At 49.8% G+C, this 25,057-nt stretch overlaps 1 protein-coding gene and 1 long non-coding RNA gene across 2 annotated transcripts in view; one reads left to right on the forward strand and one right to left on the reverse strand.

Moving 5' to 3' along the window:
- DAPK1 (death associated protein kinase 1) overlaps positions 1-6,599 on the reverse strand; it is a 521,159-nt gene extending 514,560 nt beyond the window's left edge. Inside the window, exons 1-2 of the mRNA XM_069228171.1 lie at positions 6,387-6,599; positions 5,661-5,843 (exon numbers count right to left, since the gene is read on the reverse strand). Of these exons, the coding sequence (XP_069084272.1) occupies positions 5,661-5,722 (62 nt within the window). The 5' untranslated portion in view covers positions 5,723-5,843; positions 6,387-6,599. The remainder of the gene's footprint in view (positions 1-5,660; positions 5,844-6,386) is intronic.
- Positions 6,600-6,637: 38 nt separating this feature from the next.
- The window catches only part of LOC138287604 (uncharacterized), an 84,962-nt gene continuing 66,542 nt past the window's right edge, over positions 6,638-25,057 (forward strand). Inside the window, exon 1 of the long non-coding RNA XR_011202245.1 lies at positions 6,638-7,598. This is a non-coding gene — a long non-coding RNA (uncharacterized lncRNA). The remainder of the gene's footprint in view (positions 7,599-25,057) is intronic.

Here is a 25,057-nt window from a genome sequence, read left to right on the forward strand (position 1 = left end):
TTCTGGTGGCTGGGCACGTGATCAGAAAAAAATAATAATTCAAAGCATATCACTCAGTGGGTGGACCGTTTCCCAATGCTGTATGCTGTTGTGGGAGGAAGTAAAACGTAAATGATACTCGAAGAGGTCAAAGGATGAAGAGGACTGACCAAAAGACCCTCTGTAGGTCAATGTTTTTACACTGGGCTTTTTTGGAAAACATGAGGCAGGCATAGCAGCCAAAGCTGTCTCTAGGCCACACATAAAAATGTGCCCCTGCGTCAGACTCATTAGCCTCATCTGCATGTTTTATTCATTCTACTCGTGTGCCTTGCCTCCATCGCAATTGCTCAATGAAATTGTGCTGCTCTTTATTTGAAGGAAAGAGGTAACCACTCTGCCCAGATGACTATGTGGCAAGTACTGCATCCTTTTAATAAAGGAGGATGTGATATGATGCACCAAAAGTGACCTTTCTCTATCACAGAGAACGAGCCCATAGCACAAGCAGCTGTCTGTCTACTCAGATCTCAGAGAACCTTGTTATCAAGGACCCAGAACCTGAGATGCGGTCCGTTGACCTGCCGCCAGGCACACCCAAGAGATGCCCTCAGAAAGCAACTGTTTCCTGTAAAAAGGGACACTTCTACAGTCCACACTGCCAAAGCTTAGTAGCATACACTCCTAAAGATGACCATGTCTACCACAAGGAGACTTAGCTCCATGCTGCCGGCCATCAAAGGCAGCATTTGTGCGTCTTCTCAAAGACCCAAGCTTGACAGGGATCATGGAGACATTGCAATACAGACTCCCTGAAATTGTATACATGATACTTGGAGACAGGGCTAGAAATGAAAAATCACCACTTTTATAACACTTCTTTCAACACAAAACAAATCAGTTTCACATAAAGTTTTATATCACTCCGGAGATTGTCAATGGATTTTAGCCCTTAACTAAAACACAGGATTATTCAATCTTTTTCAGAGAACACTGGCTAAATGCGATCCAAAGCCTTCCTAAAATTGATGCAAAGATATTACCAGTGAGACAGTGGTATGTGTTAGATTGGACTCCACTAAGGCATTGAATCAGTAAGATTAACCATGCTCAAATAATCTCCATGACAATACACATTCCATTTATAGCCAAACAAAAAACAACTGAAGGTGAAGCCTCATTAACCCTAAACCACAGTAATGTCACTCCCTGGTAACTAAACACCAAACACACGGTCTGCACACTTGATTCTTCAGACTGGATTCCGAATGATACTGCCTAGGCTTCCAGCCGACAGTAACGGGTTAAACTAACAAATAAATAGGCTTCATCCTTCTATATTATAACAATGGTGCACACGATAAGTTTGAAACCTCGGAATAATAAATAATGAACAGTTTACTCAAGAACAGTGGCCTATTTACTATGAATTAATAGAGCCAACAGAAACTAGCTAAGTGCACTTTTCTTCGAGCTATTTGCTACAAGAAGCACTTCTTAAACCCTCAGCTTGTTTGCCTATCGGGGGTGTGACTCCACACAGACCAGCCACAGCAAGGACGGCATACCTAGCAGAGTGATAATGATCAGTTCGGTCGGCTCACACACATCATTGACACTGGACAAGTCAACACTTCTTCAAGAAAGGTTATCTACCACTGCGTCATTAATGTGGCCATTTAGCAACAAAGCACGACAGGAATTAGAACCAATGAGGAGTTGTCACAAATCGCAAAGACCTCGCCTGACGTCTGCTATAGTGGACTGCTAACAGCCCTGCTGGACTATTGAACTTCAAGCAGCCTCCAGTCCACAGCGCTGCGAGTCACCTCTTGTAAAAACAAAAACAGCTGGCTCCTCGAAGTTCTTTGTCCTGCTTCACAGAGATTGGGGCACCCACCAAAAGAGTGGGTCAAAAGAAGATGCTAAAAAGTAACTTGGCAAGCCCATGTGTGAAAGGGTTTCAGGCGGCTACCATGTGAGGGTGGCAAAGGCGCCAATATGGGAGCCGTTTTTAAGACAGTAGATATGGCAACAGAGCAAAAAAATAAAAACACAGACATATCCGTGTTGCTAGTTTACCGCCTGACTGCTATTTCCCTGCCTTAGACTGTTGAACCTTCCTATCTGAGGCAAGCACTTCCTGTTTTGTCACATTACCTGTACTGAAAAACAGTAACTCATACAGTAAAGCGCCTAATGAGACACCACGAGCTACGTGTTTTCCAAACGCCTCGGGACATAGAAGCAAATCTGAGAAACAGCCTAAATTGTAATTAACCAGCAGAAGAAAATTAACATTTTATATGTTTCAGGTGATTTGTTTACTTCGCAGATTTCAGTCTTCACTGCTGTTTGAAAACAGAAATTTAAAACTGTACTCTTACATTTGAAAGTGTACATGTAATGCTTGGCCAATTTAATTCATTGTAGAATATGCCACGTCAGCTCTCTATTAATCAAAGGACGAACTGGCACAGCTTTCAGATGCGCACCAGTTCACAAAACTACATTTTACTGCAAAAATTTCCAATCTCAACCAGGAGAAAAGATTAATAGCTGTCCTCCCTGCATCCGCCGAGCTGTGTCACTGGAAAGAAGTGTAGGATCCCTGCGTGCAAACAGTGAAGGGGCGCGTGCCAGCCAGAGTGCAGATGAAGTATTAAGGAACCATAAAAAGCTGGGTGTGGAAAAACAAATATTCAAAAGGTATTCCCTTCTTAGTTGCGTACCATCCCTCCCCCGAACCTTTTCATCCAACACTACATTGCCCAATACCCAGTCCCTCGCAGCCTAACGCCCGACAAAACAGCCTTAATAAAGCTCACTGTTTTAGGTAACCTATATTACTCACACACCATGTTCTTTTGTTTGATTGAGCTGGGGGAGAGGGAGGCTTGGGGCTTGCACACATGAGCTAGAGTAGAACGTTGCTGTAAACGCACAATACACCCCACTTAAAGAGTTCAGCATCGTTTCAGACAGGCTTTCTACTGCAACATTTTCACAGCTGTGCTGTAATGGACTTCACAGTGTGTCACGAACCATCCTCAAATCATGACTGCCTGGAACCTGCTGAGTGAGGCCTCGATTTGGGCATCGTGTACCTTAGGAGAATTGTAGTGTAGGGGTTTGGAAAAAACATTTTCACATGTTTGCACCTCAGAGAGAAGGATGCGGAGAGGCCAATTCTGCATTCATGACAATGGTCCATCCGCATGAGTGGAAGTTAATCCCACACTGTCTCACTTCCATCTTTTTTAATAGATCATTCTTTTTTAGAACGGTGCCTAAACCCCAGAGCTAATATCACAAGATCCTTATTTGAGATTGGTTGAACCAAACTGGATGACCTCTGCTAGGCCTTCCACAGGCAGGGACCACACCCCTCTAATGCAGAGCACACACAGGTCAGGTGCAAAATGTTTCAACATTCTAGAAGGTTCCAGGTAGTTTTTGAATGAACATCCAGTGTCTTAACGCGCTGCTAATTAAATGCCACACCAAGTGTGTGAACCAAACCCGTGAAACGTTGTTCTAAAAGGATTTAGAGAGAAGCTGCAAAATATGCCACCAACATGCTACTCCAAACACAATTGTAGAGAATTATTCATAATTGTCAGGATTATAGCTGCAAAACTTAATGTCAAGAAAACAACATGTAATTGCTCACTTCCTGGGTGGATTTTGCTGCTACTGGTATAAACAATCTACGGGCTACACAAGCTTTTAATGTAGAAGTGTCATGGCGCCTTCTGGGCCCAGTTACACAAATTCGGCCATGTCATGGGAAGACTTCTGTATAAAAAGTTGGAAACACTTTGGAGAGCAGTCTGCTGTTGAGAAGTGGCATGGCCTGGCTACTTATGCCAACCTGTGTGCTGCTTTGTGAAGCGTGTTCGTGACTGCGCAGCGAAGGCACAGGCATCAGGTGTGTGCATGCAAATATTCAGAGGAAGGCCTGGTTTCTGCATCATTAACTCACAGCCAAAGGGCCAGGCGCAGGAAACAAACAGCTCACAATCACTGCCTGAGGCCACGGCGCCTTGCTTTACGTGAAAGCCTCCATTTGTAAAGGTTGAGCCACATAGAATTATATATCGTTGTATTTACCCCGCATAACACATGCATGGGTGTGTATTTTATAATACATGGTTCTTTAGGGGCTCCCCAGAGCCGCAAGTAGAAATACAGGGGCCATCGGGAATCCTTGCGGTAGAGCAATCAAACCTTCTGAAGAACATGTGCTGGATATGGAAACTGCTGGAGGCTGCCTCCTTCAAACTCGGAGATTACCTTGCAGGAACGAAGGTCACACGCATGCAGTCCTTGCTCAGACAGGGTAACCAAAGCGGTAGGCCAAATGACAACACCACAAACTAACATCAAAAGCCTTGGATACATATTAGTATAGCCGCTCACCTATCAGCATTGTGTTCCGTGAAGCATTAAGACAGCCCCTAAACCACCATCCACACAGCCAGCACAACCCACCCCAACCACAATCAGAAAAGGCCTCACGACCACTATCAGTGCAGGCTTTCAACCACCAACTGTGCACACTACCGTCAATCATAAGGAGAGGATGATAATCAGCGCGCGCTGTCAACTTAAATCAAACCACTCACCGACGCAAAAGTCAGTCAACTAATCCACAGAACGCTACCACCATCGCACTCCTCCATTACAGCACACGTCACCACCAGAACTGGCCATAACATGTGGGGCTGTTGATGTCGGGGACACGGATATTAAGGCTTTTGGTGAAGGTGGTGACCCATGCTACAGGAAGCGAGTGCACTAGTGGGGAGGAGCCGCACCGATGCTCGGTGGGTAGGTTGGCTCAATGTTCGGTGGGTGAGCATCTGGCAGTCTGCGCTGAAGGTGGATGGGTGGTGGGTAAAAAGCCTACACAGTCCGTGTATGTGCTTCTACACAGGGCCGGCTATAGCCCCGATGGCGACTGGAACGACTGTCTTTTAATACCTCCTTCTCCACAAACTCCCTCACTATCAAGCTACAATAGGGCCCCTCATCTCTCCATAACCCCTCTCTGACATACATTTCATTTTTATAATGCTACTCATAGTTCACTCAGCCTCAGTTCTGTGGCATGTGTGGTATACCTTGTATGCAGCAGGCACACTAACCCTCTTTGTTATCCCTTTACTTTACAACGTCAAAACTGCCACGAAACAAAATGCCGATCGCTCACCGACAGGAACATTAATTACTAAGGTTATCTTTACATTTTTATTGCTGCCTGAAAACTGTTCGACGTACAAGGAAGTTCACATGCTTTTAAACTCATACGTTGTTTTTAAACCCAGCGCCCACCACCAAAGTCGGTGCAGCTGCACCAGTAGCACCACCCTACAGCCGACCCTGCTGATGCATGCCTGGTATGGCATATCATAGTGCACAGGCGAACCATCACTTTCCTGATAGCTACTGCTGTCAACAAACCAAGGTACATACTGCCCTTAACGTAAGGAGAGTAACGATCGAGCATGATACATGACGTCACTAAGTCCTCTTTCGCTCCATGCCACGCGTGTGCGCCTCGGGGTAAAACCTGATGTTATCATACCCTCCATGCCACGCGGCCCACAACTTCGAAGCGGAGACTACCACCCCTCCTGGTAATGATGCCCGTCAAAAAGAGAGATGGGGTCACGTACCTGCCCAGCTCTTCTCCGATATCGTAATAATCCTCCACATTTTCCTGTCTGAAGACAGTCATGATAGCTTCTCTTCTCAGAAGCAACAAAGACCACCGGCTCCGGGAGACACCACCATCGCCCCAGGACCCTCCGCCTCCGTGTCAGCCCCGCACCCAGGGGCACGCCATGAATCCAAACACCCTGAAACAAGGAAAAACGTCGTGTTAGGAGAGACGGGCTCTGGGGGCGCACAGGGGTCTTGCTAAAGGCCAGGGGTGAAGGAAGCACACACAAAAACGCTCGGCGGCACAAGGCGCACTCCCCTCCGCCACCCTGGAGCCCGGCCGGAGCTGCACCCACACCAGCACCTGAGGGAGCCGCGGGGTGAGCGGCAGGTGCAGGAGGGGAGGAGCCGCCTCTCAGCTGGGCGTCCCCGGGAGGCGAGGCAGGGGGGCCCGGAGCTGGGCAGTAAGTGTGCCCTGCGACCATGCAATGCGCTGCTCCCTCCGTTGCCCGGTCGACTGCATACGTGCATGGGGCAGGTATGAGGACCGAGCCCTGCCGGTGCGAGAGGGCAGACCGGGCCACGGGCGGGAGCGGCTCAGCCGGGCACCGGGCTGTCACGGGCAGTACCGCCCGGCAGCCGGTACCGTCCCCGGGCAGGGAGGACTGTTAGCCGGGCCGTGCTCCCCGGACACCGCGGCAGGTGCTCCCCGGTGCGCACAATGCGTGAGGCGCCCTTACCCGGAGCAGCGGCGCCCAGCCTGGCAGCTCCCGGGGCGCGCAGGGCTGAGGGTGCAGAGCTGGCAGCACCATACAACGTCCAGGGGGCGAGAGGCGATCCCAGACAACAGAGGCGAGAGGGGGAGGCAGCCTCCTTCGCCACCAGGAACTGCGAGCAGGGGGAGGAGCGCGGGGAGCCCCGCCTGACCGGAGGAGAGGAGGCGGACGGAGCGTGGGAGAGGGAGGGTAGGAGCGCCGAGCAGGGAAAGGCAGAGTCCAGGGGATATACCCAGCAAGGGCTCACACGGGCAGCGTGTGCGGAAGGAAGGCAGAGATGGGTAGGACGCCAGGCAGAGAAGCAGACGAAGAAGAGAAGCAAACTAAGGGTTGAAAAGAACGGTAGAGGCGAATATGAGGCAAGCAGGGGAGGAAAGGGAGCTGTGACGGGAGGGACTAAGAAGGGGTTACACAGGCAGATGACTTGGTCAGGGAGACCTAAGTGGAGAGAGGGAGTAGGAAGTAAGAGGTGGACAGGAGGGCTCCAAGGAAAGAAAGAGACCGATGAGACACGGGCAGAGTACAGGGAGGAATCAACGAGAAACACAGGAAGCAGACCAAGAGCAAGGAAATAGGTTCAGCAGTGGGGTCCCATTGAAGTCAATGGAGACAAACCTTTGTTTGGAATGCGTGCCCATCACTATGGGTTCCTTTCTCCCAGTTGCTTCTAAATTGCCTCCGCACATCAAGTATGGCTATATGATGCCTGTTCCTGTGAGTAGGGCTGCCTCCTTTGTTTAAAAAAAAAGATACCTGAAACATTTAGGCCCTAATTACAACCCTGGCGGTCGGTGATAAAGTGGCAGTAATACCGCTAACAGGCTGGCGGTAAATACCGCCAAATTAGGACCATGGCGGAAAGAGCTCAGACAGACAGCTGCTTTACCACACCGAGGGCCAGGGCGGAATCAAAATCCACCATGGCGGTAGCCACCTACAGCCAGTCGGAAGCCAATGTTCTGCCCACTGTATTATGACAGCCAAATCCCCCACCTTTTCCGGGGCAGTACCATCGACATCAAAAGCTTGGCGGAAACACTGCACAGAAGGGAAACAACTCACCATTGGAGTCTCAGTGAAGAACCACACTGCTATGGGGCCTGAACTGCAGATCTTCCCCGTGATTTTCTACGTCCTGCTCCAACACGAACACCAACGAGGGTGAAGACGACCACGGTGAGTACAGCCGCCTAGCACACTGGGGAGGGGGGAGGAAAAAGAGAGTGACACACACGCAACACCACCAACCCCAACACCATACACACAAGCTGATGCGGTAACATAACATATTTACCCCGTACCCCTGAGGAATAAAGCAAGGACCACAGGAATAGATGAAAGTGAGTGTAATAATATAAATAAAGTAGAAATACGTACATCCAATCCAAAAGTATATACATATGTACAAATCAAGGGACACTGCCTAGTCCTCAATGTGCCTGGGCCACAGGGCCACATTACAAAGTCCAAGGCCCCACTTGACTCCTACAACAACACAGAGAAAACATTACAGGGGCATCATTTGGAAAATAGGCAGGCACCTCAGGGAGATGGGGAATGGGGGGGGGACCTCAGCCAGCAGATGGAACAACACCACTGGTCCTGGAGGGGGCAACATGCTCTGTGCTTGGCCCTGGGGTGTGCAAGGCCACAGTCTCTCAAGTGGGTGATATCCCGACTGCTTTGTTCTGGGGAGTGCAAGACCACAGTCTCTCAAGTGGGTGACTTGCCTATTGCTTGGTCCTGGGGAGTGCAAGGCCACAGTCTCTCAAGAGGGTGACCTGCCCACTGCTTGGTCCTTGGGAGTGCAAGGCCACAGTCTCTCAAGTGGGTGTCTTTCCCACTGGTTCTGGAGGGGGCATTGTGCCCTGTGATCTTCATCCTGGGGAGGATGGGATGAGTGGGTGTCTTCCCCACTGGTTCTGGAGGGGGCATCACGCCCTGTGATCTTCATCCTGGGGAGGATGGGGTGAGTGGGTGGCATACCCACTACTTCTGGAGGGGTCATCGAGCCCCGTGATGCAGATCTTGGTGTTTGCAAGGTCACAGTCTCTCAGGTGGGTGTCATACCCACAGGATTTGCAGGGGGCAGGCCGCACAGCAGCCCATGGACACAGGACTACACACTGTCCGCCTGCAGTGACGGCTGCTCAGTGGTGGTGCTGCTGATGCTGCCACTGGTGGTAGGGGGAGGCTCCAGCACATCCCCTGCAGCCTCGGATGGCTGCCCACTGCTGGTGGTGCTGCTGGTGGTGGGGTGAAGTGAAGCTCCAGTGGTGGTGCTGGTGCTGGTGGTGGGGGGAGGCTCCAGCCCATCCCTTGCAGCCTCGGACGGCTGCCCACTGGTGCTGCTGCTGCTGGTGGTGGTGGGGGGAAGTCCAGCCCATCCCCTGCAGCCTCGGATGGCTGCCCACTGCTAGTGGTGCTGCTGGTGGTGGTGATGGTGCTGGTGCTGCTAGTAGTAGTGGTGGGGGGAAGCTCCAGCCCCTCCAATGCAGCCTCGGACAGCTGCACCACTATGGTTGGTGGTGGGGGCTCCGACTGAGTGGCCCCTTGTCCTTTCTGCCTGCTGGTGCAGGCCCCTTGCCCTTCCTGGCAGCAGCTGGGGGTGGCACCTTGACCTCCATGGCAGCAACTGGGGAGTGCTCCTTGCCCTTGCTGGCAGCAGCTGGGGAGGGCTCCTTGCCCTTCCTGGCAGCACTTGGGGCAGGCCCCCTTTCAGTGTGGCTGCCTGGTGCCCAGGATTCTTTCCCACTACAAATTGCTGTGTACACTACTGGGCCCGTGGACTGGGTGGCTGAGGTGCTTTCTTGGGTTTTACCCACCCTGGCCAGACGTGAAGGAGGGGAGGGTAAGGGGTAGGCAAGAGGTCATTGGTGGAGAGGAAAAGCTGCTTAGGGACATTGGGGCGGAAAGAGGGAGAAGGTTTGGGAGTGGAGGAAGAGGGAGTGGTTGTAGGAGGCGTCTGCTGTGTTTGGGTGCAGGTGCATGGGCTGGATGCTGTTGTGAGGTGGATGGCTGTTGGGTGTCTGAGTGCTTGCGTTTGTGTACTTTGGGAGGAGGGGGCACAGACACAGTGGGAGAGGGCACAGGGGAAGTGTGCATGGCTGTTGGGGTGGTGTCTGCCAGTGAGGTGTGTGCTCTGATAGGTGTACCGGTGATGGCAGTAGTGGTTGAGGATGTAGTGCATACAGGGGTGAGTGTAGACGGAACTGGGAGGGAGGTGGAGGAGGAAGAGGGGGACACAGTGGAGGCAGTGGATGTTGGTATGTCTGCATCTGGATGGTGTTTGTGTAAGCGCCTGCGGGATGAAGTGTGGTGCCTGTGTTTGCCTGTGCCACTCTTGTTTATTGTCCTAGGTGCATGCTTGTCTGCCTGTGTGCTTGGGATAGGTTGGGGTTGAGGGGAATAGGATTGGGTAGAGGAAGTTGGAGGGGGAGGGTGAAAACAAGGACAATGGCTGCCATCAGAGAGGGGGCCAGAGCCCGGATTGATCTCTGTTGGGCCACCAAGCCAGTGTGAATGCCCTACAGAAATGCATTGGTCTGTTGCATTTGGGCTGCCAGCCCCTGGATGGCATTCACAATGGTTGACTGCCCTACAGAGATGGATCGCAGGAGGTCAATAGCCTCCTCACTCAGGGCAGCAGGGCTAACTAGGGCAGGGCTTGAGGTGCCTGGGGCGAAGGAGATGGCCACCCTTCTGTGTGAGCGGGCACGGGCAACTCGATAAGGGGCTGCTGGGAGGGCAGTGCTGGTACCGGTGTGGCGGCTGTAGCTGGGGTGGGCACAGAGGTGTCCGCCACCACCAGGGAGCTTCCATCAAAGAAGGTATCCATGTCCGAACTATCCCTTCCAGTCTCTGCTGTGGTGCTCCCCTCGCCCTCCGTCCCACTTGTACCCTCAGCGTCAGTGGACTCTGCCTCCTGGGTCCTGTGGGATGCAGCTCCCTCTGTCGCCGGTGCCGCTGCTCCTCCGCCAGATGATGCTAATGCACATAAGGATAGGATGACAAAACAAAAAGAGGAAATATACACAGGGAAAGGTATTAGTCAGACCGTCCTGGCTGTTACACTCATGGCCCACCATAGCCCTTCCCATCCCCATTTGCACAGACATGGCCCAGCATACATGCTGCACGCTGCCCAGGGTCCATCCACCCCCCCACACGAGGCCTTCACACACACCACTCCATGCATTCATGCCCCATGCATCATGTACACTGTGTACTCACCTGTTGGTCTGGAGGCCCATACAGCAGTCCGTACTGGGGTAGGACCCCATCCACTAGTCTCTCCAACTCCGCCGAAGTGAAGGCAGGGGCCCTTTCCTCAGTCACACGGGCCATGGTAGGTTCTAGACACAGGTTACAGCAGCACATGCAGTGTAGGTCCTCTCCTGTTGAAGGTCAGGTAGTAAGTGAGTGAACGTATAGAAAATGTCGGTGATGCCCACGACGATGCATACCATCACCGCGGGGTACATCACCATTGGCTACTGTACCCCATAGGGCCCAATATTAACCAATAAGGGGTTGCACAGCGGTTCCCGACCGCCTCCCGCATCGGTGCACAACGTCAGTGGAATTACCTCACTTCTACCTGTCCCTTCATACAGGACAGGCAGACGCCATTTCAGTGGGGGGGAGGGAGGGGAGGGCAGGCCATGGATCATAACTGCTTCACAGATGACAATTGTACATACAGGACATATGCCACTAATACATTTCAAATACACATCATGCATTGACCTGTAGTGGCTACAATGTACAGTTTATGACTGTAGATGGAGACACCCCCGTGTACAGACTCCTGGTAGACAATGGAGGACAGGCACATTGGCTTCGCATTGGGATGAGCGGGTTATGATGGTGGGGTGTGTGCGAGGTGGTGGAGTGTTGGGAATGAGGGTAAGGGTGGGGGTATGTGATTGCATGCAGGTAGGGGGGTACTAGTAGTATAGAGTTGACTTAACAGAGTCCAGTCCTCCTCCTACTCCTGCCGGGCCCTCAGGATGCATGATTGCCAAGACTTGCTCCTCCCATGTTGTTAGTTGTGGGGGAGGAGGTGGGGGTCCACTGCTAGTCCTCTGTATTGCAAGCTGGTGTCATACTGCAATTGAACGTACCTTCCCACGTAGGTCGTTCCACCTCTTCCTGATGTCATCCCTTGTTATGGGGTGCTGTCCCACGGCTTTGACCCTGTCCACGATCCTCTGTCATAGCTCCACCATCCTAGCAATGTATATCTGCTGCACCTGTGCTCCAAATAGCTGAGGCTCTACCCGGATGATTTCTTCCACCATGACCCTTAGCTCCTCCTCAGAGAATCTGGGGTGTCGTTGTGGTGCCATGGGTGTTGTGGGAGTTTTGTGGGTGAGGGTGTGTAGGGTGATGTGTTGTGAGGTGTGTGTGGGTGGTGTATAGGTGATGGTGGTGTGTGTTTCCGGTCTTGTCTGTGGTCGCGGTGTGTGTTTTGTGCCAATGGTTTGTAGTCGTAAGGGGTTGTGGGTAATGTGGGTGTGTGTTTTATAGTGGTGTGGGTGTGGTGTGTGTTGTTTGAATTGTCCAATGTGGTGTTGTTTTGTTTGAGTGAGTGTATTTTGAGCGCAGCAGTATGTACCCCCAATGGTTTACTGCCATTGAATGTCCGCCGTGGTGATTCGTGAGTCATAATGTGGTGGGCGTTGTTCTGTTGGCGTAACTGTGTGGATTTTGATACCGCCAGTTTATCACTGACCTCTGATGTGGCAGAATTGTGTGTGTGGCTGAATAGTGACTGATTGGTGTGTGTGTGTGTGTCATAATATGGTGAACGGATATCCGCTGCGGCAGCGGTATGTTGGCAGCAGTCAGCATGGCGGTAAGTGGATTTACCACCAATTGTTATAATTATGGCCTTAATGTCTCAGTTCATCACTATAAACCATGCAGCAATGCACTATGTTTCATAGGGCGTGGCCAAGATGGCGGCGGGAGCGGACGCTTAAATGCGAGCTCCGATTACTGCCCGTAACTATCCTACAAAATATTTGCTCCCGGGGCTCAAGCCCGCCAGCTTCATTGCATCCGGAGCACCACCGACCTCGCGGGCTCCAGCGAGCTGGCTCAGCTCCCGCAAACACTCCTGGAGGTGTAACACGGCCCAGACGCCAGCCAGAAGCGAGACGGAGGCCGTGGCGCGGCTCCGCCTAAACTAACAAAAATTGAACGAAGTAATGAGGATCGGCGCTTGAAATCGGAAGCGCTGGTGTCCATATCCTGACGGAGCCCGCAAAACCAACGTCGGTGGAGCCCCGGCGGGACAGACCGGCAGAAGACTACCCTCGTAAGAACACAAGTCCGGGACACCGGGCCCAGCAAAGGTACGGAGGCTCGGTACAGCGGAGACGCTGCGTCGCGGGCACCCCCGCGCAGACAGTCAACGGGGGACGGTGGTGGCCATACCCGGTACCTAATCCCGACCCGAGAGCAGACGAGAAGGGCCCAACATACTAGGAACTGGGAGCAACGTGTGTCACTCCGGGTCTACCCAGGTGGAATAACTAGACCTGTGGCACTCCTCCCCTGGGCATTAGGGGCTTTGGCGACATCAGTTCCACCGCCGTATGCAGGGCGCTTGCACATGCATCTCAACGTGCTGAACCCAATCAATCTCTGCCAGCACTGAGTTCAACGCCGAAACCGTCTCTATATGTATTGAATTGCGCACATTGACGGCGTGTGCCCTGTCGGCCTGCCGTCTCCCACAATACCCAGGGAGGCCTGTCCTTTTGAGACTCCGCGCCAAGGTCTGCAGCAGGCCTGAATCTCACATTCTATTGTCCTGGATGGGGCCCCTCAGAAGTCTCTTTCCAGTGGCCCCTGCAATAAACGTAATGCACGAGTGAGCGCGCACCAGAAGAAGACACGATCCTTGACACCCAAGTAGACCCAGTCTGAATAACAAGCGCTTCAAAGAGGAAGCTGAGCGGAGCACACCGAACAATATCAGTCACCCACCCGTGCCCATAATTAATACACAACGAGACAGAAACGCGTACAAATATGGTCAAGCCAAAGCCCTGAGGGGTCATTCTGAAATCAGATCTGAGACTCTATCCTCAGATGCAGACACAGACTCACACGCTGTCGCCCTGCACAAGGTGACAGAACCTCTGGCCACTCACTCTATACAATTTGAAAAGATGCTGCAGGCAGTGCTGGAAATCAGAACATAGATGCAGTGGTGGTGGAAGTCAATATTCTCCGCACTGAACACCGCAAACTGGCGGACAGAGTAAACGCCACTGAGTCAACCCTTAAAACGGCTCAACCCGACATTGAGGACATGAAGTCTCAACTCTGGCACCAAGAGACTGAAATAACGCTACTGCAGAGACGAGCGGAAGACGCAGAGGGCCGCTCCCGCCGCAATAATGTTAGATTCCTGGGGTTCCCGGAGCGAATAGAGCTCCCCAATGCAGAAACATTTTTGGAGCGTTGGTTGAAAGAACATGTATTAACGCAAGGAGCTTCACCTTTGATGTCAGTGGAAAGAGCCCATCGGATGCCAGGGGGCCCCCTTGCCCAGGGGCTCCTCCCCGTTTGCTGATCGCGAGATTCTTAAACTACCAGGACAGGGATCAGATGCTGCGGGGCTTCCGGACATCGGGCCGTATAGCTGTAGAGAACGTACAGATCACAGCTTATCCAGATTACACGGCTGAGGTACAGCGCAGACGCGCCACATACACCAAAGCAAAGCAGGTGCTGCGGGATAAAAACACCCCATACTCCCTCATGTTCCGGGCCAGATTACGCGTGGTGGATGGTGACAGGACCCACATTTTCCCGACCTCGGAGGACGCGTGGACCTGGATACACGACAAGGGCTTGGCGGACCCCACTGTGGAGAACTTGGAACAAAAGGAGTGGCTAGTCCAGCGCTCTCGCAGGAAAAAAAGATCGACCACTGGGCCCCCAACGCGTCCGACTAAGACACAGGCAGCGGTAGAACAAGCCCAAGCCCTAAAGGAGGCCAATATGTTCTCGACCATACGATCACAGCGTCCCAATGAAACTAGTGTCAGAGACTCGGACTCAATAAGAAGCCGACAGAGTCCCCCCACATCACCTCTGATCTTCGGACCGGCGTTCACACCGCGCTCGGTTGACGACCTCTGAGACATCATGTATGATCTGCAACTCCCTCATACTAACGGGCATTGCAACACAAAGTAACAGCTAGTGCGGCTCTTGATCCATTTGGGTACTCTTTGGCTAACCTCACACAGACTTGGCAACTTGCTCACGCTCACCGGTCCCCACGAGGTGCACGCGAGGAATGATCTGTCATATAGCTTGCTCTCTCATGTAGGGTAGGAATTCGGATGGTGCAATACAGGACTTGTCAAGGGAAGAAACACTATCTGATTGGGCCGGTTCAAAGAGACACATCAGACTATACATAAGCAGCGCCCCCTAACCCAGTTGGGTTCCCGAATGGACCTAGTTCGAACTAGAGACTATGTTGGCACCAGTTGTGCTGGGTTGTTCATCGTTATTTTAGCAATTGTGAGTTGTATTATTTTTTTTTCATTTTCCTCAGCATGCATTTATTTTCTACACTCGTGGGGTGGGTGGGGATGGGGGGTCGGGTAGGGGTGGGCCACACCACATCACAACCTCAAAACACAATGACGTCCTACAACATAGTCACATGGAATGTAAGAGAACTGGCTAATACCACTAAGAGCCATAGGGTCACGCTTATCTCAAATGCCATAAAATTCATATAGCCATACTTCAAGAGACCCACGCAACTGTACATTAACTGGGCAATATCGGTGGGAGATGGTCTGGCACACTACACGGCACTAAAACATCAACATACGCGAAAGGGGTACTAATATGGATCGCCCCTGGTGTCCCCTATTCGGTTCAAAGTACACATATAGATGCAGATGGCAGGTATGTCTACTTAGTGGGTGAGCTGGACGGGAAATAACTAGTTATAGTTGGCATATATGCGCCGAATACGGGTCAGGGTGAGTTCTTTCGGACCACATCTACACTGATATCACATGACCCGTCAATACCTATCATTTGGGGAGGGGGCTTCAATAGAGTTGTGGACATATCATTAGATAGACCTCATCCCCCACTGGAAAGCGCCCATAGCAGAAGACTGTCCCAGACATTATGCTCCTGGATGTCAGAGAGGAGATTACACGATATATGGACAGGCCTCCATCCCATAGACAGGGAATACTCCTTCTATTCTCCGGTACACCAGCTCCATACACAAATTGATCTGCTACTATGCTTGGACACGATCACACATTTCATGCACATCGCTTCCTACATGGCTAAAACCTTATCGGACCACTGCCTCCTCATTGTTATTTTAAAATGGGGCACACAACACACACGCATTCCCACATGGCGCCCACAGCCCGCCCTATTGCATGACCCCCCTTCCGCGAACAACTAGCAGCCACTATAGGGTCCTACTTCTCAAATGGAGTGGGACGAGTGGGACGGACATACGGTGGTAATGAAGGGTATGTGTATGTCAGCGGCGGGGGTGTTCGGCGTGCATTAACACTAGACCTACACGACATCGAGGGGAATTTGCAGGACTTGGACTGTGCAGGGGCCTCGAGCAGGGACGGTTACAAGGATGCGACCAAACTCAAAAAAACAATGGAGCGAAGCCGAAATCCGCTTAAGGAAGTTCGACTACTGTTATTATACGGCGCGTCTCCATGCTGAGGGCGATCGATCCAGTAGACTGCTGGCATGGTTAGTAAAAGGGGAGCAACGGAGACCTCCCATAAATGCCACCCGCCTATCCACGGGCGCAATGGTTAACACGTAGTTAGAGATCAATGATGCTTTTAGGCAATACAATAGCTCCTTATAGAAGGCTGGACCGCCCCCGTCTTCGCCACAGTTGGGGGAATTCCTCTGTACTTCCCCATTAACTCGTCTGATGACAGAACAACTACTAGACCTGGACAAACCCATAGAACGGGACGAGATACTACAAGCATTGAAACAATTAGCCCACAACAAGGCCCCATGGGGTGACGGGTTGCCGATCGAGCATTACCAGACCTTCTCAACACAGACACTTGCACCTTACCTGACAATGCTACATGAAGCATATAAAATAGGATGCCTACCTGATTCACAGCGTGAAGCGCTAATCGTGGTCCTCCACAAGAAGGGCTGCGACCCTCTAGATGCCCGCTCCTACTGCCCCCTATCATTACTAAATTCGGACTATAAGTTACTGGGGAAGGTGTTGGCAAATCGCCTCCTCCCATTGATGCCCACCCTGATACACCCGGACCAATCCGGTTTCATACCCGGTCGAAATACCTTCATTAACATCAGGAATCTCCTGCGCTTAATAGCTGCGACCCTGGAAACAGACTGTTCACGAGTAGCGGTCTCACTGGACGTTGAGAAAGCGTTCAACACGTTAGGATGGCCCTTCCTGATGGCCGCAATGAAAGCAATGGGATTCAGTGAAGTGTTTATGCGCTGGATCTCCATACTATATGCTAATCCAAAAGCACGGGTCAGGACCGGCGCAGTCATCTCAGAGGAGTTCGAGATAGGGGGCAGCCCTGGCGGGTGCCTCTCTCTATCACCACTCAGCCCCTCGCAGCCAGACTGCGTAACGAAGCAGCACTCTGGGGTATCCCTGATGGAGAGGAATACCGTATCATCTCTCTCTATGCAGATGATGCATTAATATACCTCCGTAATTATACCGAATCTCTACCGAACCTATTACACCTGCTGAACTCTTTCAGAGAGCTGTCCGGTCTACTCGTAAATTGGACTAAATCATGTCTGTTTCCCATGCAGCTGCTACTGGACCCACGGAGTAACATGCCTTACGCGCACAACTTGCAATGGAGTTGCACCACCTTTAAATACCTGGGGGTACATATCTACCATGACGAATTAGATTTAAGGGAAGGAAATCTAGACCGGGCGATCAGATCAATAAAAGGCTCACAATCCTTTTGGCGTTCGCTGCCACTCTCACCCATGGGTAGAGTGGCTTTAGCTAAAATGATCATCCTTCCCCGGCTACTATATTACTTCGCTGCATTACCGCTTGTGCTCCCAAAAAACTTTTTTGCACAGCTGACCAGATTGCTAACTGATTTGACATGGGGAAATGGATGTCGCCACGTGGCCCTGGCCAAGATTTGTCTACCTGTGGAGAAGGGCGGGATGGGTGAACCGCAATTCGAACTCTATTATGCAGCGGCACAAATACATTGGATCATGAACTGGCTGCTAGATCCTCTCGGCCCGGTGAACCGCATGGTGGCAAAACACCTAGGACGCTCAAACGTGCTGAGATGGCTCATGGGACGCGAGGTCCTTCCACAACATGGTAATATTTTGATAAAAGTGGCAGACCGCATCTGGCGCTGATACATGGCCATGGGAGCCCGCATGCCGCCATACTCACCTCAAATCCCATTACTAGCCATGCCAGGAGTGGACAAATTAGAGGGCCGGTTGGGTCTAACATCTTGTATGCAAACAATTGGAGAGCTTTTCGGGGAGGGCCGTTTCCTCTCATATGATGCGCTGGCGGAGACACACAATTTAGGGCCTGGCGAATTCATTACACACGGGGCGCTGAAATGTGTTAATACGCAATACATGGGGGAGTGGCAGAAATGAACCACAAACATCACTAATCCTACATGAATTGCTATCCGGCTCCGGAACTCGAGCAGGCATTTCTTGGATATATCATACATTGCAGGATTGCCCACAGGAAGCGCAATTACAAGCCAAGACTAGATGGGAAGCAGCCCTACATACACCCTTTACGACACAAACATGGTCCATGGCTCTCACAACCACGCGGGAGGTATCACGCAACGCCCGCTTCCGATATACCCAACTCAATTATCTACACCAGACCTATCTTACCCCATCTCGGATAAAACGCATGTACCCGCAACCTAACTCCGACTGCCCGAGGTGCGGTCACCCAGAAGCAGATTTCTATCACATGACTTGGAATTGCCTACCGCTACTCCGTGTATGGCGAGATATCACAAAACAGACTGCAGCGTGGTTGCCCCTCGTCCCAACCCCTGAGTCCTGCCTATTAGGGATACGACATAAGCAAAGTAAAGACAAGCAGAAACACAGATGCACAGATCTAGCTTTCGCCATACTTAAGCGACTCATCACGACACAGTGGAAATCACCCAGCACCCCTGACACACATAGATGGGTGGCGGACATGCTACACTGGGCCGATGCGGAGGCACGAGTGCTGCATGCACTACGGGACACTGGAGTGGTAGTTAAGGGAGAGGACATATGGGTCTCCTTCATAGATCAGCTAAAGGAAAAAAGACGACACTCACCCCCCCTGAGCTGCAGACACAATACCTATACAGACTGTTGTAACTAATACTCATCAGAAACGTCCAATCTCTCGGACTAGCATGCAGCATAACCTGCGTGCAGTGCCCTCGGAACCGCCGGGCTGGACAAGCCCATTGCGGCCCAAAGTGCAGGGTTGTCCCCTTCCCCTTCCTGCTGCCCCTCAAAGGATGTCTGGGCCTTGCGGCCTGTTCGCTCTGGCCCCTACCCACCCTATCGCCTCCCCTTTCTTCCTGCCGTCCGCCACACGGATGTGGATCCCACACTGAGCGGCTCTTTATTTGTTTTCCTTTCTTTTTTTTTTGTAGTTAATGTGGTATATTCTCATTTTCATTTATTGTTCACCTGTGGTGCATCGATTCTGTCAATGTATAGCGATAAGTGTAGAATTACCTCCCTCAGGTGATGTAACCTGAGACACTGATCTGATAGCATACTGTACTCACTGTATAAGATTTGATCATCATAATAAACAGATTAAAAAAAAAGCACTATGCTTCATCTACTTTGGGAGTGCACATAGAGGGTAGATGTAAACACAGAGAAACAGCATAGAACCTACACCTGCCCTGGCACAATCTTTACATCAAGAAGTACACCTAACCCACTCTGGCCATTCACAGTAAAATATGCTATGGCTTTCTCATTCATTTGCGGCCATACTAATTCACCTCCCATTTGTAATAAAATGTCACAGTCAGAGACACTGAAACAACTCAAGCTTCTGGTATTTCACTTTCAAAGCAGCCATGCCAACACAAGCCTCTAAAAATTGATATTGCTGGTGTATATAAAAGCTTACTCATCCCTCTATGAGAGGTGTTGCCTAAGGGAACAGCTACCAGCGTTGAACCTCTAGTTCTGTTCAAGTCCTGCCTTAGTGCATAAAATTGTGGAATACATGCAAACGTCCTGTAAATTGAAGATATGCATTCTCTTAGCTTGAAATCTGCCCACAACCTACAAATGCTGCATAAATCCCCCATACTTATGTATTGCATACAGGCAATTCCTGTGCCTGCTATTTAATACCCAAACACAAAATATGTTTTGTATATCATCTGTATTTCCTCATTACCAGCATCAGCCTTGAATCCTTAATTACTGGTGGAGCTAGTGAAATACCAGCCAGGTGGCCACCCTACCTGGGGGTGGCTACTGTCCTCACCTGTGTGGACTCCTAAGTCATATACTAAGGCTTGGATCATAATTGTTGCTCCTCACCCAATCACTAGTGGAACTCTAAGCACATATAATATGTATAGTTGAAGAATGCCTATTTCTTCCCCTCCTGGTTAAACTCAGCTGAAGCACATAAATGTCTGGCTGCACATTGAACATTTATATGGGTAGTTTCATGTACTCCTGTTAAGATTGTGTAGACCATATGCTATGGCTGGCTGTACAATATTCATTCCTTTTGGCTGTTACCTGCCTTTCCAAGATGGACTCCTGATGGTGTACACCATGGGTGGATGTGTAATTCTCATTCCTCTTGTCAGTGGAAAGACTTCTAGGTTACATAGTTTTATCTGGCAAAGAAAAGGCCTGCTTCTTTTTGTCCAATGTTTGGCTCAGAGTTGAAGATCAGAGCATGGAATAGAACAAGGAGGAACCTCAAATATTTCAGAAACTTAGAGGAAAAAACTGGAGAACAGGGAAAAAACCCTCAAAGGTTTCAAACTGGATAAAGAAGAACCAAAGAAATGGGCAGTGTAATTTGTGGATTTTAAATAAGAAAGCATAACTCCTTCAGAGCAAGCAAAGCTGGAAAAGCAAAGTTATGATGAACTGAGGTGAACAAGCTGCCCACCTAAATAGGTAAAGGTGAAGAAATGACCTGGAAGTATATGAAGCAATGCAGGAAGAAGAATTTCATATACAAGCTTTAATCAACTAGTAAATCGGAGCCCAATCAGTTGGCATTATCTAAATCAAAAATATGGCCTGAATTCTAAGGCATTGAAAATGTCACAAAATTAACTACATTTCATACAAGCAGCATTGAGTGCAGCGGAGCCGGTAGCCCTGCCTTCTTGAGCTGTCAGCTACTCACAGCTCCCTGTCCCCATAACTGCTGAGCAACACTTGCAGCAGAGAGTAGCCATGGTAATATCACAGTGGGCGGCCAAGCCAAAGGAACAGATGCTGCTTCCATGCTTTTTTCCCCAACAATTCACCCACCCAAGACCCACAGTGCAGCCCAGAAATATCTATGGTCCTCAGGTATGATAGAGTCTAGATCGATTATGCCTGAAGGTGCTGCCAATATCACCTTCTAGATGTCCTATGCTCACTATTGAGTTTCCTTTATATGCTGGAGCACACTCCTTCCATACCAGACACAGTAAGGGACTTGGACACTGGGCATAGAGAGCCTTGTGTTTTCTTGGGTATGGTAAGGCCACCAGCATTCAATTACTCCCTCGCAGGACTTCTGCAACAATCTCTCTCAACTCTTCAGCAACAAAATCACTGCCATTTACCGCAACTTCATTCCCCACCCCAATCTGAAAGACATAGCCAAGCACCTCCCCATTCTTATCCAAAGAACCAACGCTATGCAGATGTAACATCATAATTCCAGAAGAAACTGTCACCACCATGAACTCCATCCATTCAAGGACCTCATCGGACCCCAACCCCCACCCTGCCTACTCCAAAGGGCTGCAAACAATCAGCACCATGCTCACACTCATTCTGAATGCCTCCACCTCTTCCACAACCTTTCCAGATTCTTGGAAACAAGCAACTGCCCTCCGATTGCTGAAGAAGGTCTCTGTGGACCATTCAGTGCTCACCAAATGCAAACCGATCTCCCTGCTACCATTCCTGGCCAAGGTCTTAGAGGAAATCATTAACATACACCTCACCAAATACCTCAACAACCACCAACTCTTTGATACTGCTTAGTTTAGTTTCAGACCCAACAGCAGCACAGAAACTGCTCTCATTGCTGCCACAGATAGCATCCACATAACTCCGGACAGAGGAAACACAGCAGCCCTCATCCTCTTGGACCACTCCACAGCAATTGACACAGTACTTCCAATCCTCATTTAACACCTACACAACATCGGAATCCAATGACACACACTCTAAAGGATCTGCTTCTTCCTGACTAGAAGGACCCAGTTAGTACGGTACCCCTTGGACACCCTTGACCTTATTTGCAGGGTTCCTCAGGGATCCTCCCTTAGCCCGACCCTCTTGATCCTTCTAGCCAGCCTGTAGCCAGCATCATCCCCTATTACGACATACATGTCCTCTCCTATGTCAATGACAGGCAACACATTCTCTCCCTCATTGACAAGACACTCAGTACCCGGATCAAGTTCAATGCCTGCATGACTGAAATCGCCCACTGGATGAAGACCAACTGTCTAAAGCTGAATACCGACAAGACCGAAATTATGATCTTCAGGAACAGCACATCACTGTGGGACTCTATTTGTTGGCCAACAGAGCTAGGACTGGCATCCACCTCCACCACCCATGCCAGGAATCTTAGAATCATCATCAGCAGCAAACTCAACATCACCACCCATGCCGTCACCGCTTCATGCTTCTATATCTGAAGATGCTGGGGAAGATTTTCAAATGGCCCCCAATCTGCACGCAAAAGACCATCACAAATCTGTGGTCACAAGCAAGTTGGGCCAAGGGAACTCCCTCTGTGCGAGAATAAAAACAAAAAACTCATCAAAAGGCTGCAGACCATTCAGAACTCATGGCCAGGATCACTCTAAACCTCCCATTCCACACTGACATCACACCACACCTGAAGGAGTTCCACTAATTCCCCATTCACAAATGAGGATAATGCAAACCTGTCACCCACACATTCAAGACACTATGTAAGTCTGGCCCAGCATGCCTCAACAATCGCATCTGCTTTTACAAACCTTTCAGTCACCTCCACTTGTCCAGCCTCCTACTCGCACAAATCTCTTGCATCTGGAAAACCAGATCTGGCAGTTGAGCCCTCTCCTACTTTGCTTCTAAAGCATGGAATGACCTGTTGCTATACATATTAGCCTCCTCCTTACATCTTGAATTCCACAAGAACCTGAAGAGGTGGCTTTTTGAGTAGTCCCATTAGGCCCTAGGTGTGGCTAGACTCACACTTGCTCAGTGCCATCATACCCTCCCAGATGATAGTGCATTCTACAAATCTACATAACATAACATAAAAACATAGTGCTAACTTGTTTTCTGAGTATGGATATGAAAATTGCTATTATTACACCATCAAACCAGCTGGTTTCTTCTGATGATCTTCTCTTTGGGGGCCAGTTCCTCATTGATATCAATAAGTACTTATCATCCTTCACTTCCCCTGATAAGGCGCACTGATCACTTGCATTGTGTCCTCTTTAAAAAACAAACTTTTTTAAATCTCAACTAGAGACTTGCAAGAGTGTTTCATCGGCAGAAGTTGCTTATCTTGCCATGGTTGCTTCTTTCGTCTCAGCCATTGAAGTGGAGGCAACACTGGTTCTTCCATGTAAGAGAACCCCCCAGGTGGTAGATTAAAATGTGCCATTCCTCGTGCTTCCTCCAATCAGGTAAGCCACCCTCTGCTCCCTTCCTTCATGTAAAATGGATAGGCATATAATGCTTTTTTACACCCAAAGTGGGGAAAATTAACCTGTCACTCATGAGTTCCTCAGACTGTAAGGGTAGAATTTTTAGCTCCCATACTGTCTCCCAAGACATCTCTTATATTCTGAAAAAAGAGCTGTAGTAAAACCTGAGAAAGCAGAGCTGGTTAGGAAATGAGTGATTTATTTCGTTTTTCTCTCAGTAAGTTTCATCAGTTAGTGTTCCTGGAGCATAAGATTCTCAAAGGCCTGCATGTAGTGATACATCTGGAGTCCTTAAACAGGGGAGTTCTTTATCAGCATTTAAATATGGAGGGCATCTATTTTCTCAGAGATACCCTCATCACTGGGTATTTGATGGTGAATATGGATCTCAAGGATGCTTATTTACCGACTCTTATCTTTTTAGGGTACTAGAAGTTTCTCTAGTTTCATTGGGGCAGTCAGATCGACAGATCCATTGCCTTAACTCTAGCATTTTGTCAGCCCCAGAATGATTCAAGTTCCCCTGCTTTATTGTGGATTACCTTCACACTGAAGCTTCCAACTGTTAATCTACCTATACAATATTTTTCTGATGACCCAATGCCTTTTCATACTATGGCACCAGCTTCTGTGACCACAGGCCTTCTTTGTCACCTGGGCTTCCAGGTGAATTTCTAAAAATCTGCTTCCACATCACCCAAAACTAAAAAGTTCCTTGACTTAATTGGGGATTATCTTTGCCTTTTGAAACATCTCAGCTAGCTGAAGAAGGAGCTCTACCATCTGAAGAAGGAAATTAACCTGGCACCAGACCAGAAATTATTACTTCTGAGACATCTCGCCCATCTGAAAGGCCTCCTCTCATCTTCCATCCAGGCTATCCTTCAAGAATTACTCCACTACAAAGCTTCCCAGCGAAGCCTTCCTTAAAGAAAGTGCTTGTGTGAGTCACATGTAATCCCTCTGGACCAAGGTTGTTTGGAGGAGGTACTCTGGTGGTTTAACAGCATTCAAGCATGGCATAGTAGATCCATTTTCAGCTTCCACTCAGTCATGTCCTGGAATTGGAATGAGCAGGCTTGGCTCCCGCACCATCCTTTGGTATTTCATGATGGATGGTCTGGTCCCTGAAATATATCAACCCCCTGGCATTGCTGGTTGAGACTTTCACTATAAAGAGCCTAGCCAGGAACTGCTCCAGCTGTACTGTTCTTCGTCAGATGGTCAGCATTGTAGTGGTTAATTATATGACTAACCTGGAGGGAATCCGTTCAAAGAACATAACATTGTCTAGTATAACATCTCACTGTTCAAGCAAAATTCCTCCCAATCCTCTTCAGTTCTCATGCTGACTAGCAGCCAAAATATCTAAGGCACTCCAGTAATTAGATGCAGGATCCCTAGGAGTTGAAAGCAATTACACACCTCTTGGTTCCTCATAAGTGGATTCTTTTCCATTTGTCTCAACTGCCATTTTCCCAGATTTGGCATCCTGGTCCAGAAGCCTGGCCAATGGATGTCCTCATCCTACACTGGAACCTCTATCGAGGCTACATCGTTCCCCTTCTCCATGATTCCCTGGGTCATGGTCCATATGTGCCACAGTCTGGTTCTCCTGATCCTAGCGCA

The sequence above is a fragment of the Pleurodeles waltl genome, chromosome 1_1 (assembly GCF_031143425.1).
Source record: "Pleurodeles waltl isolate 20211129_DDA chromosome 1_1, aPleWal1.hap1.20221129, whole genome shotgun sequence".
NCBI classification, from domain to species: domain Eukaryota; kingdom Metazoa; phylum Chordata; class Amphibia; order Caudata; family Salamandridae; genus Pleurodeles; species Pleurodeles waltl.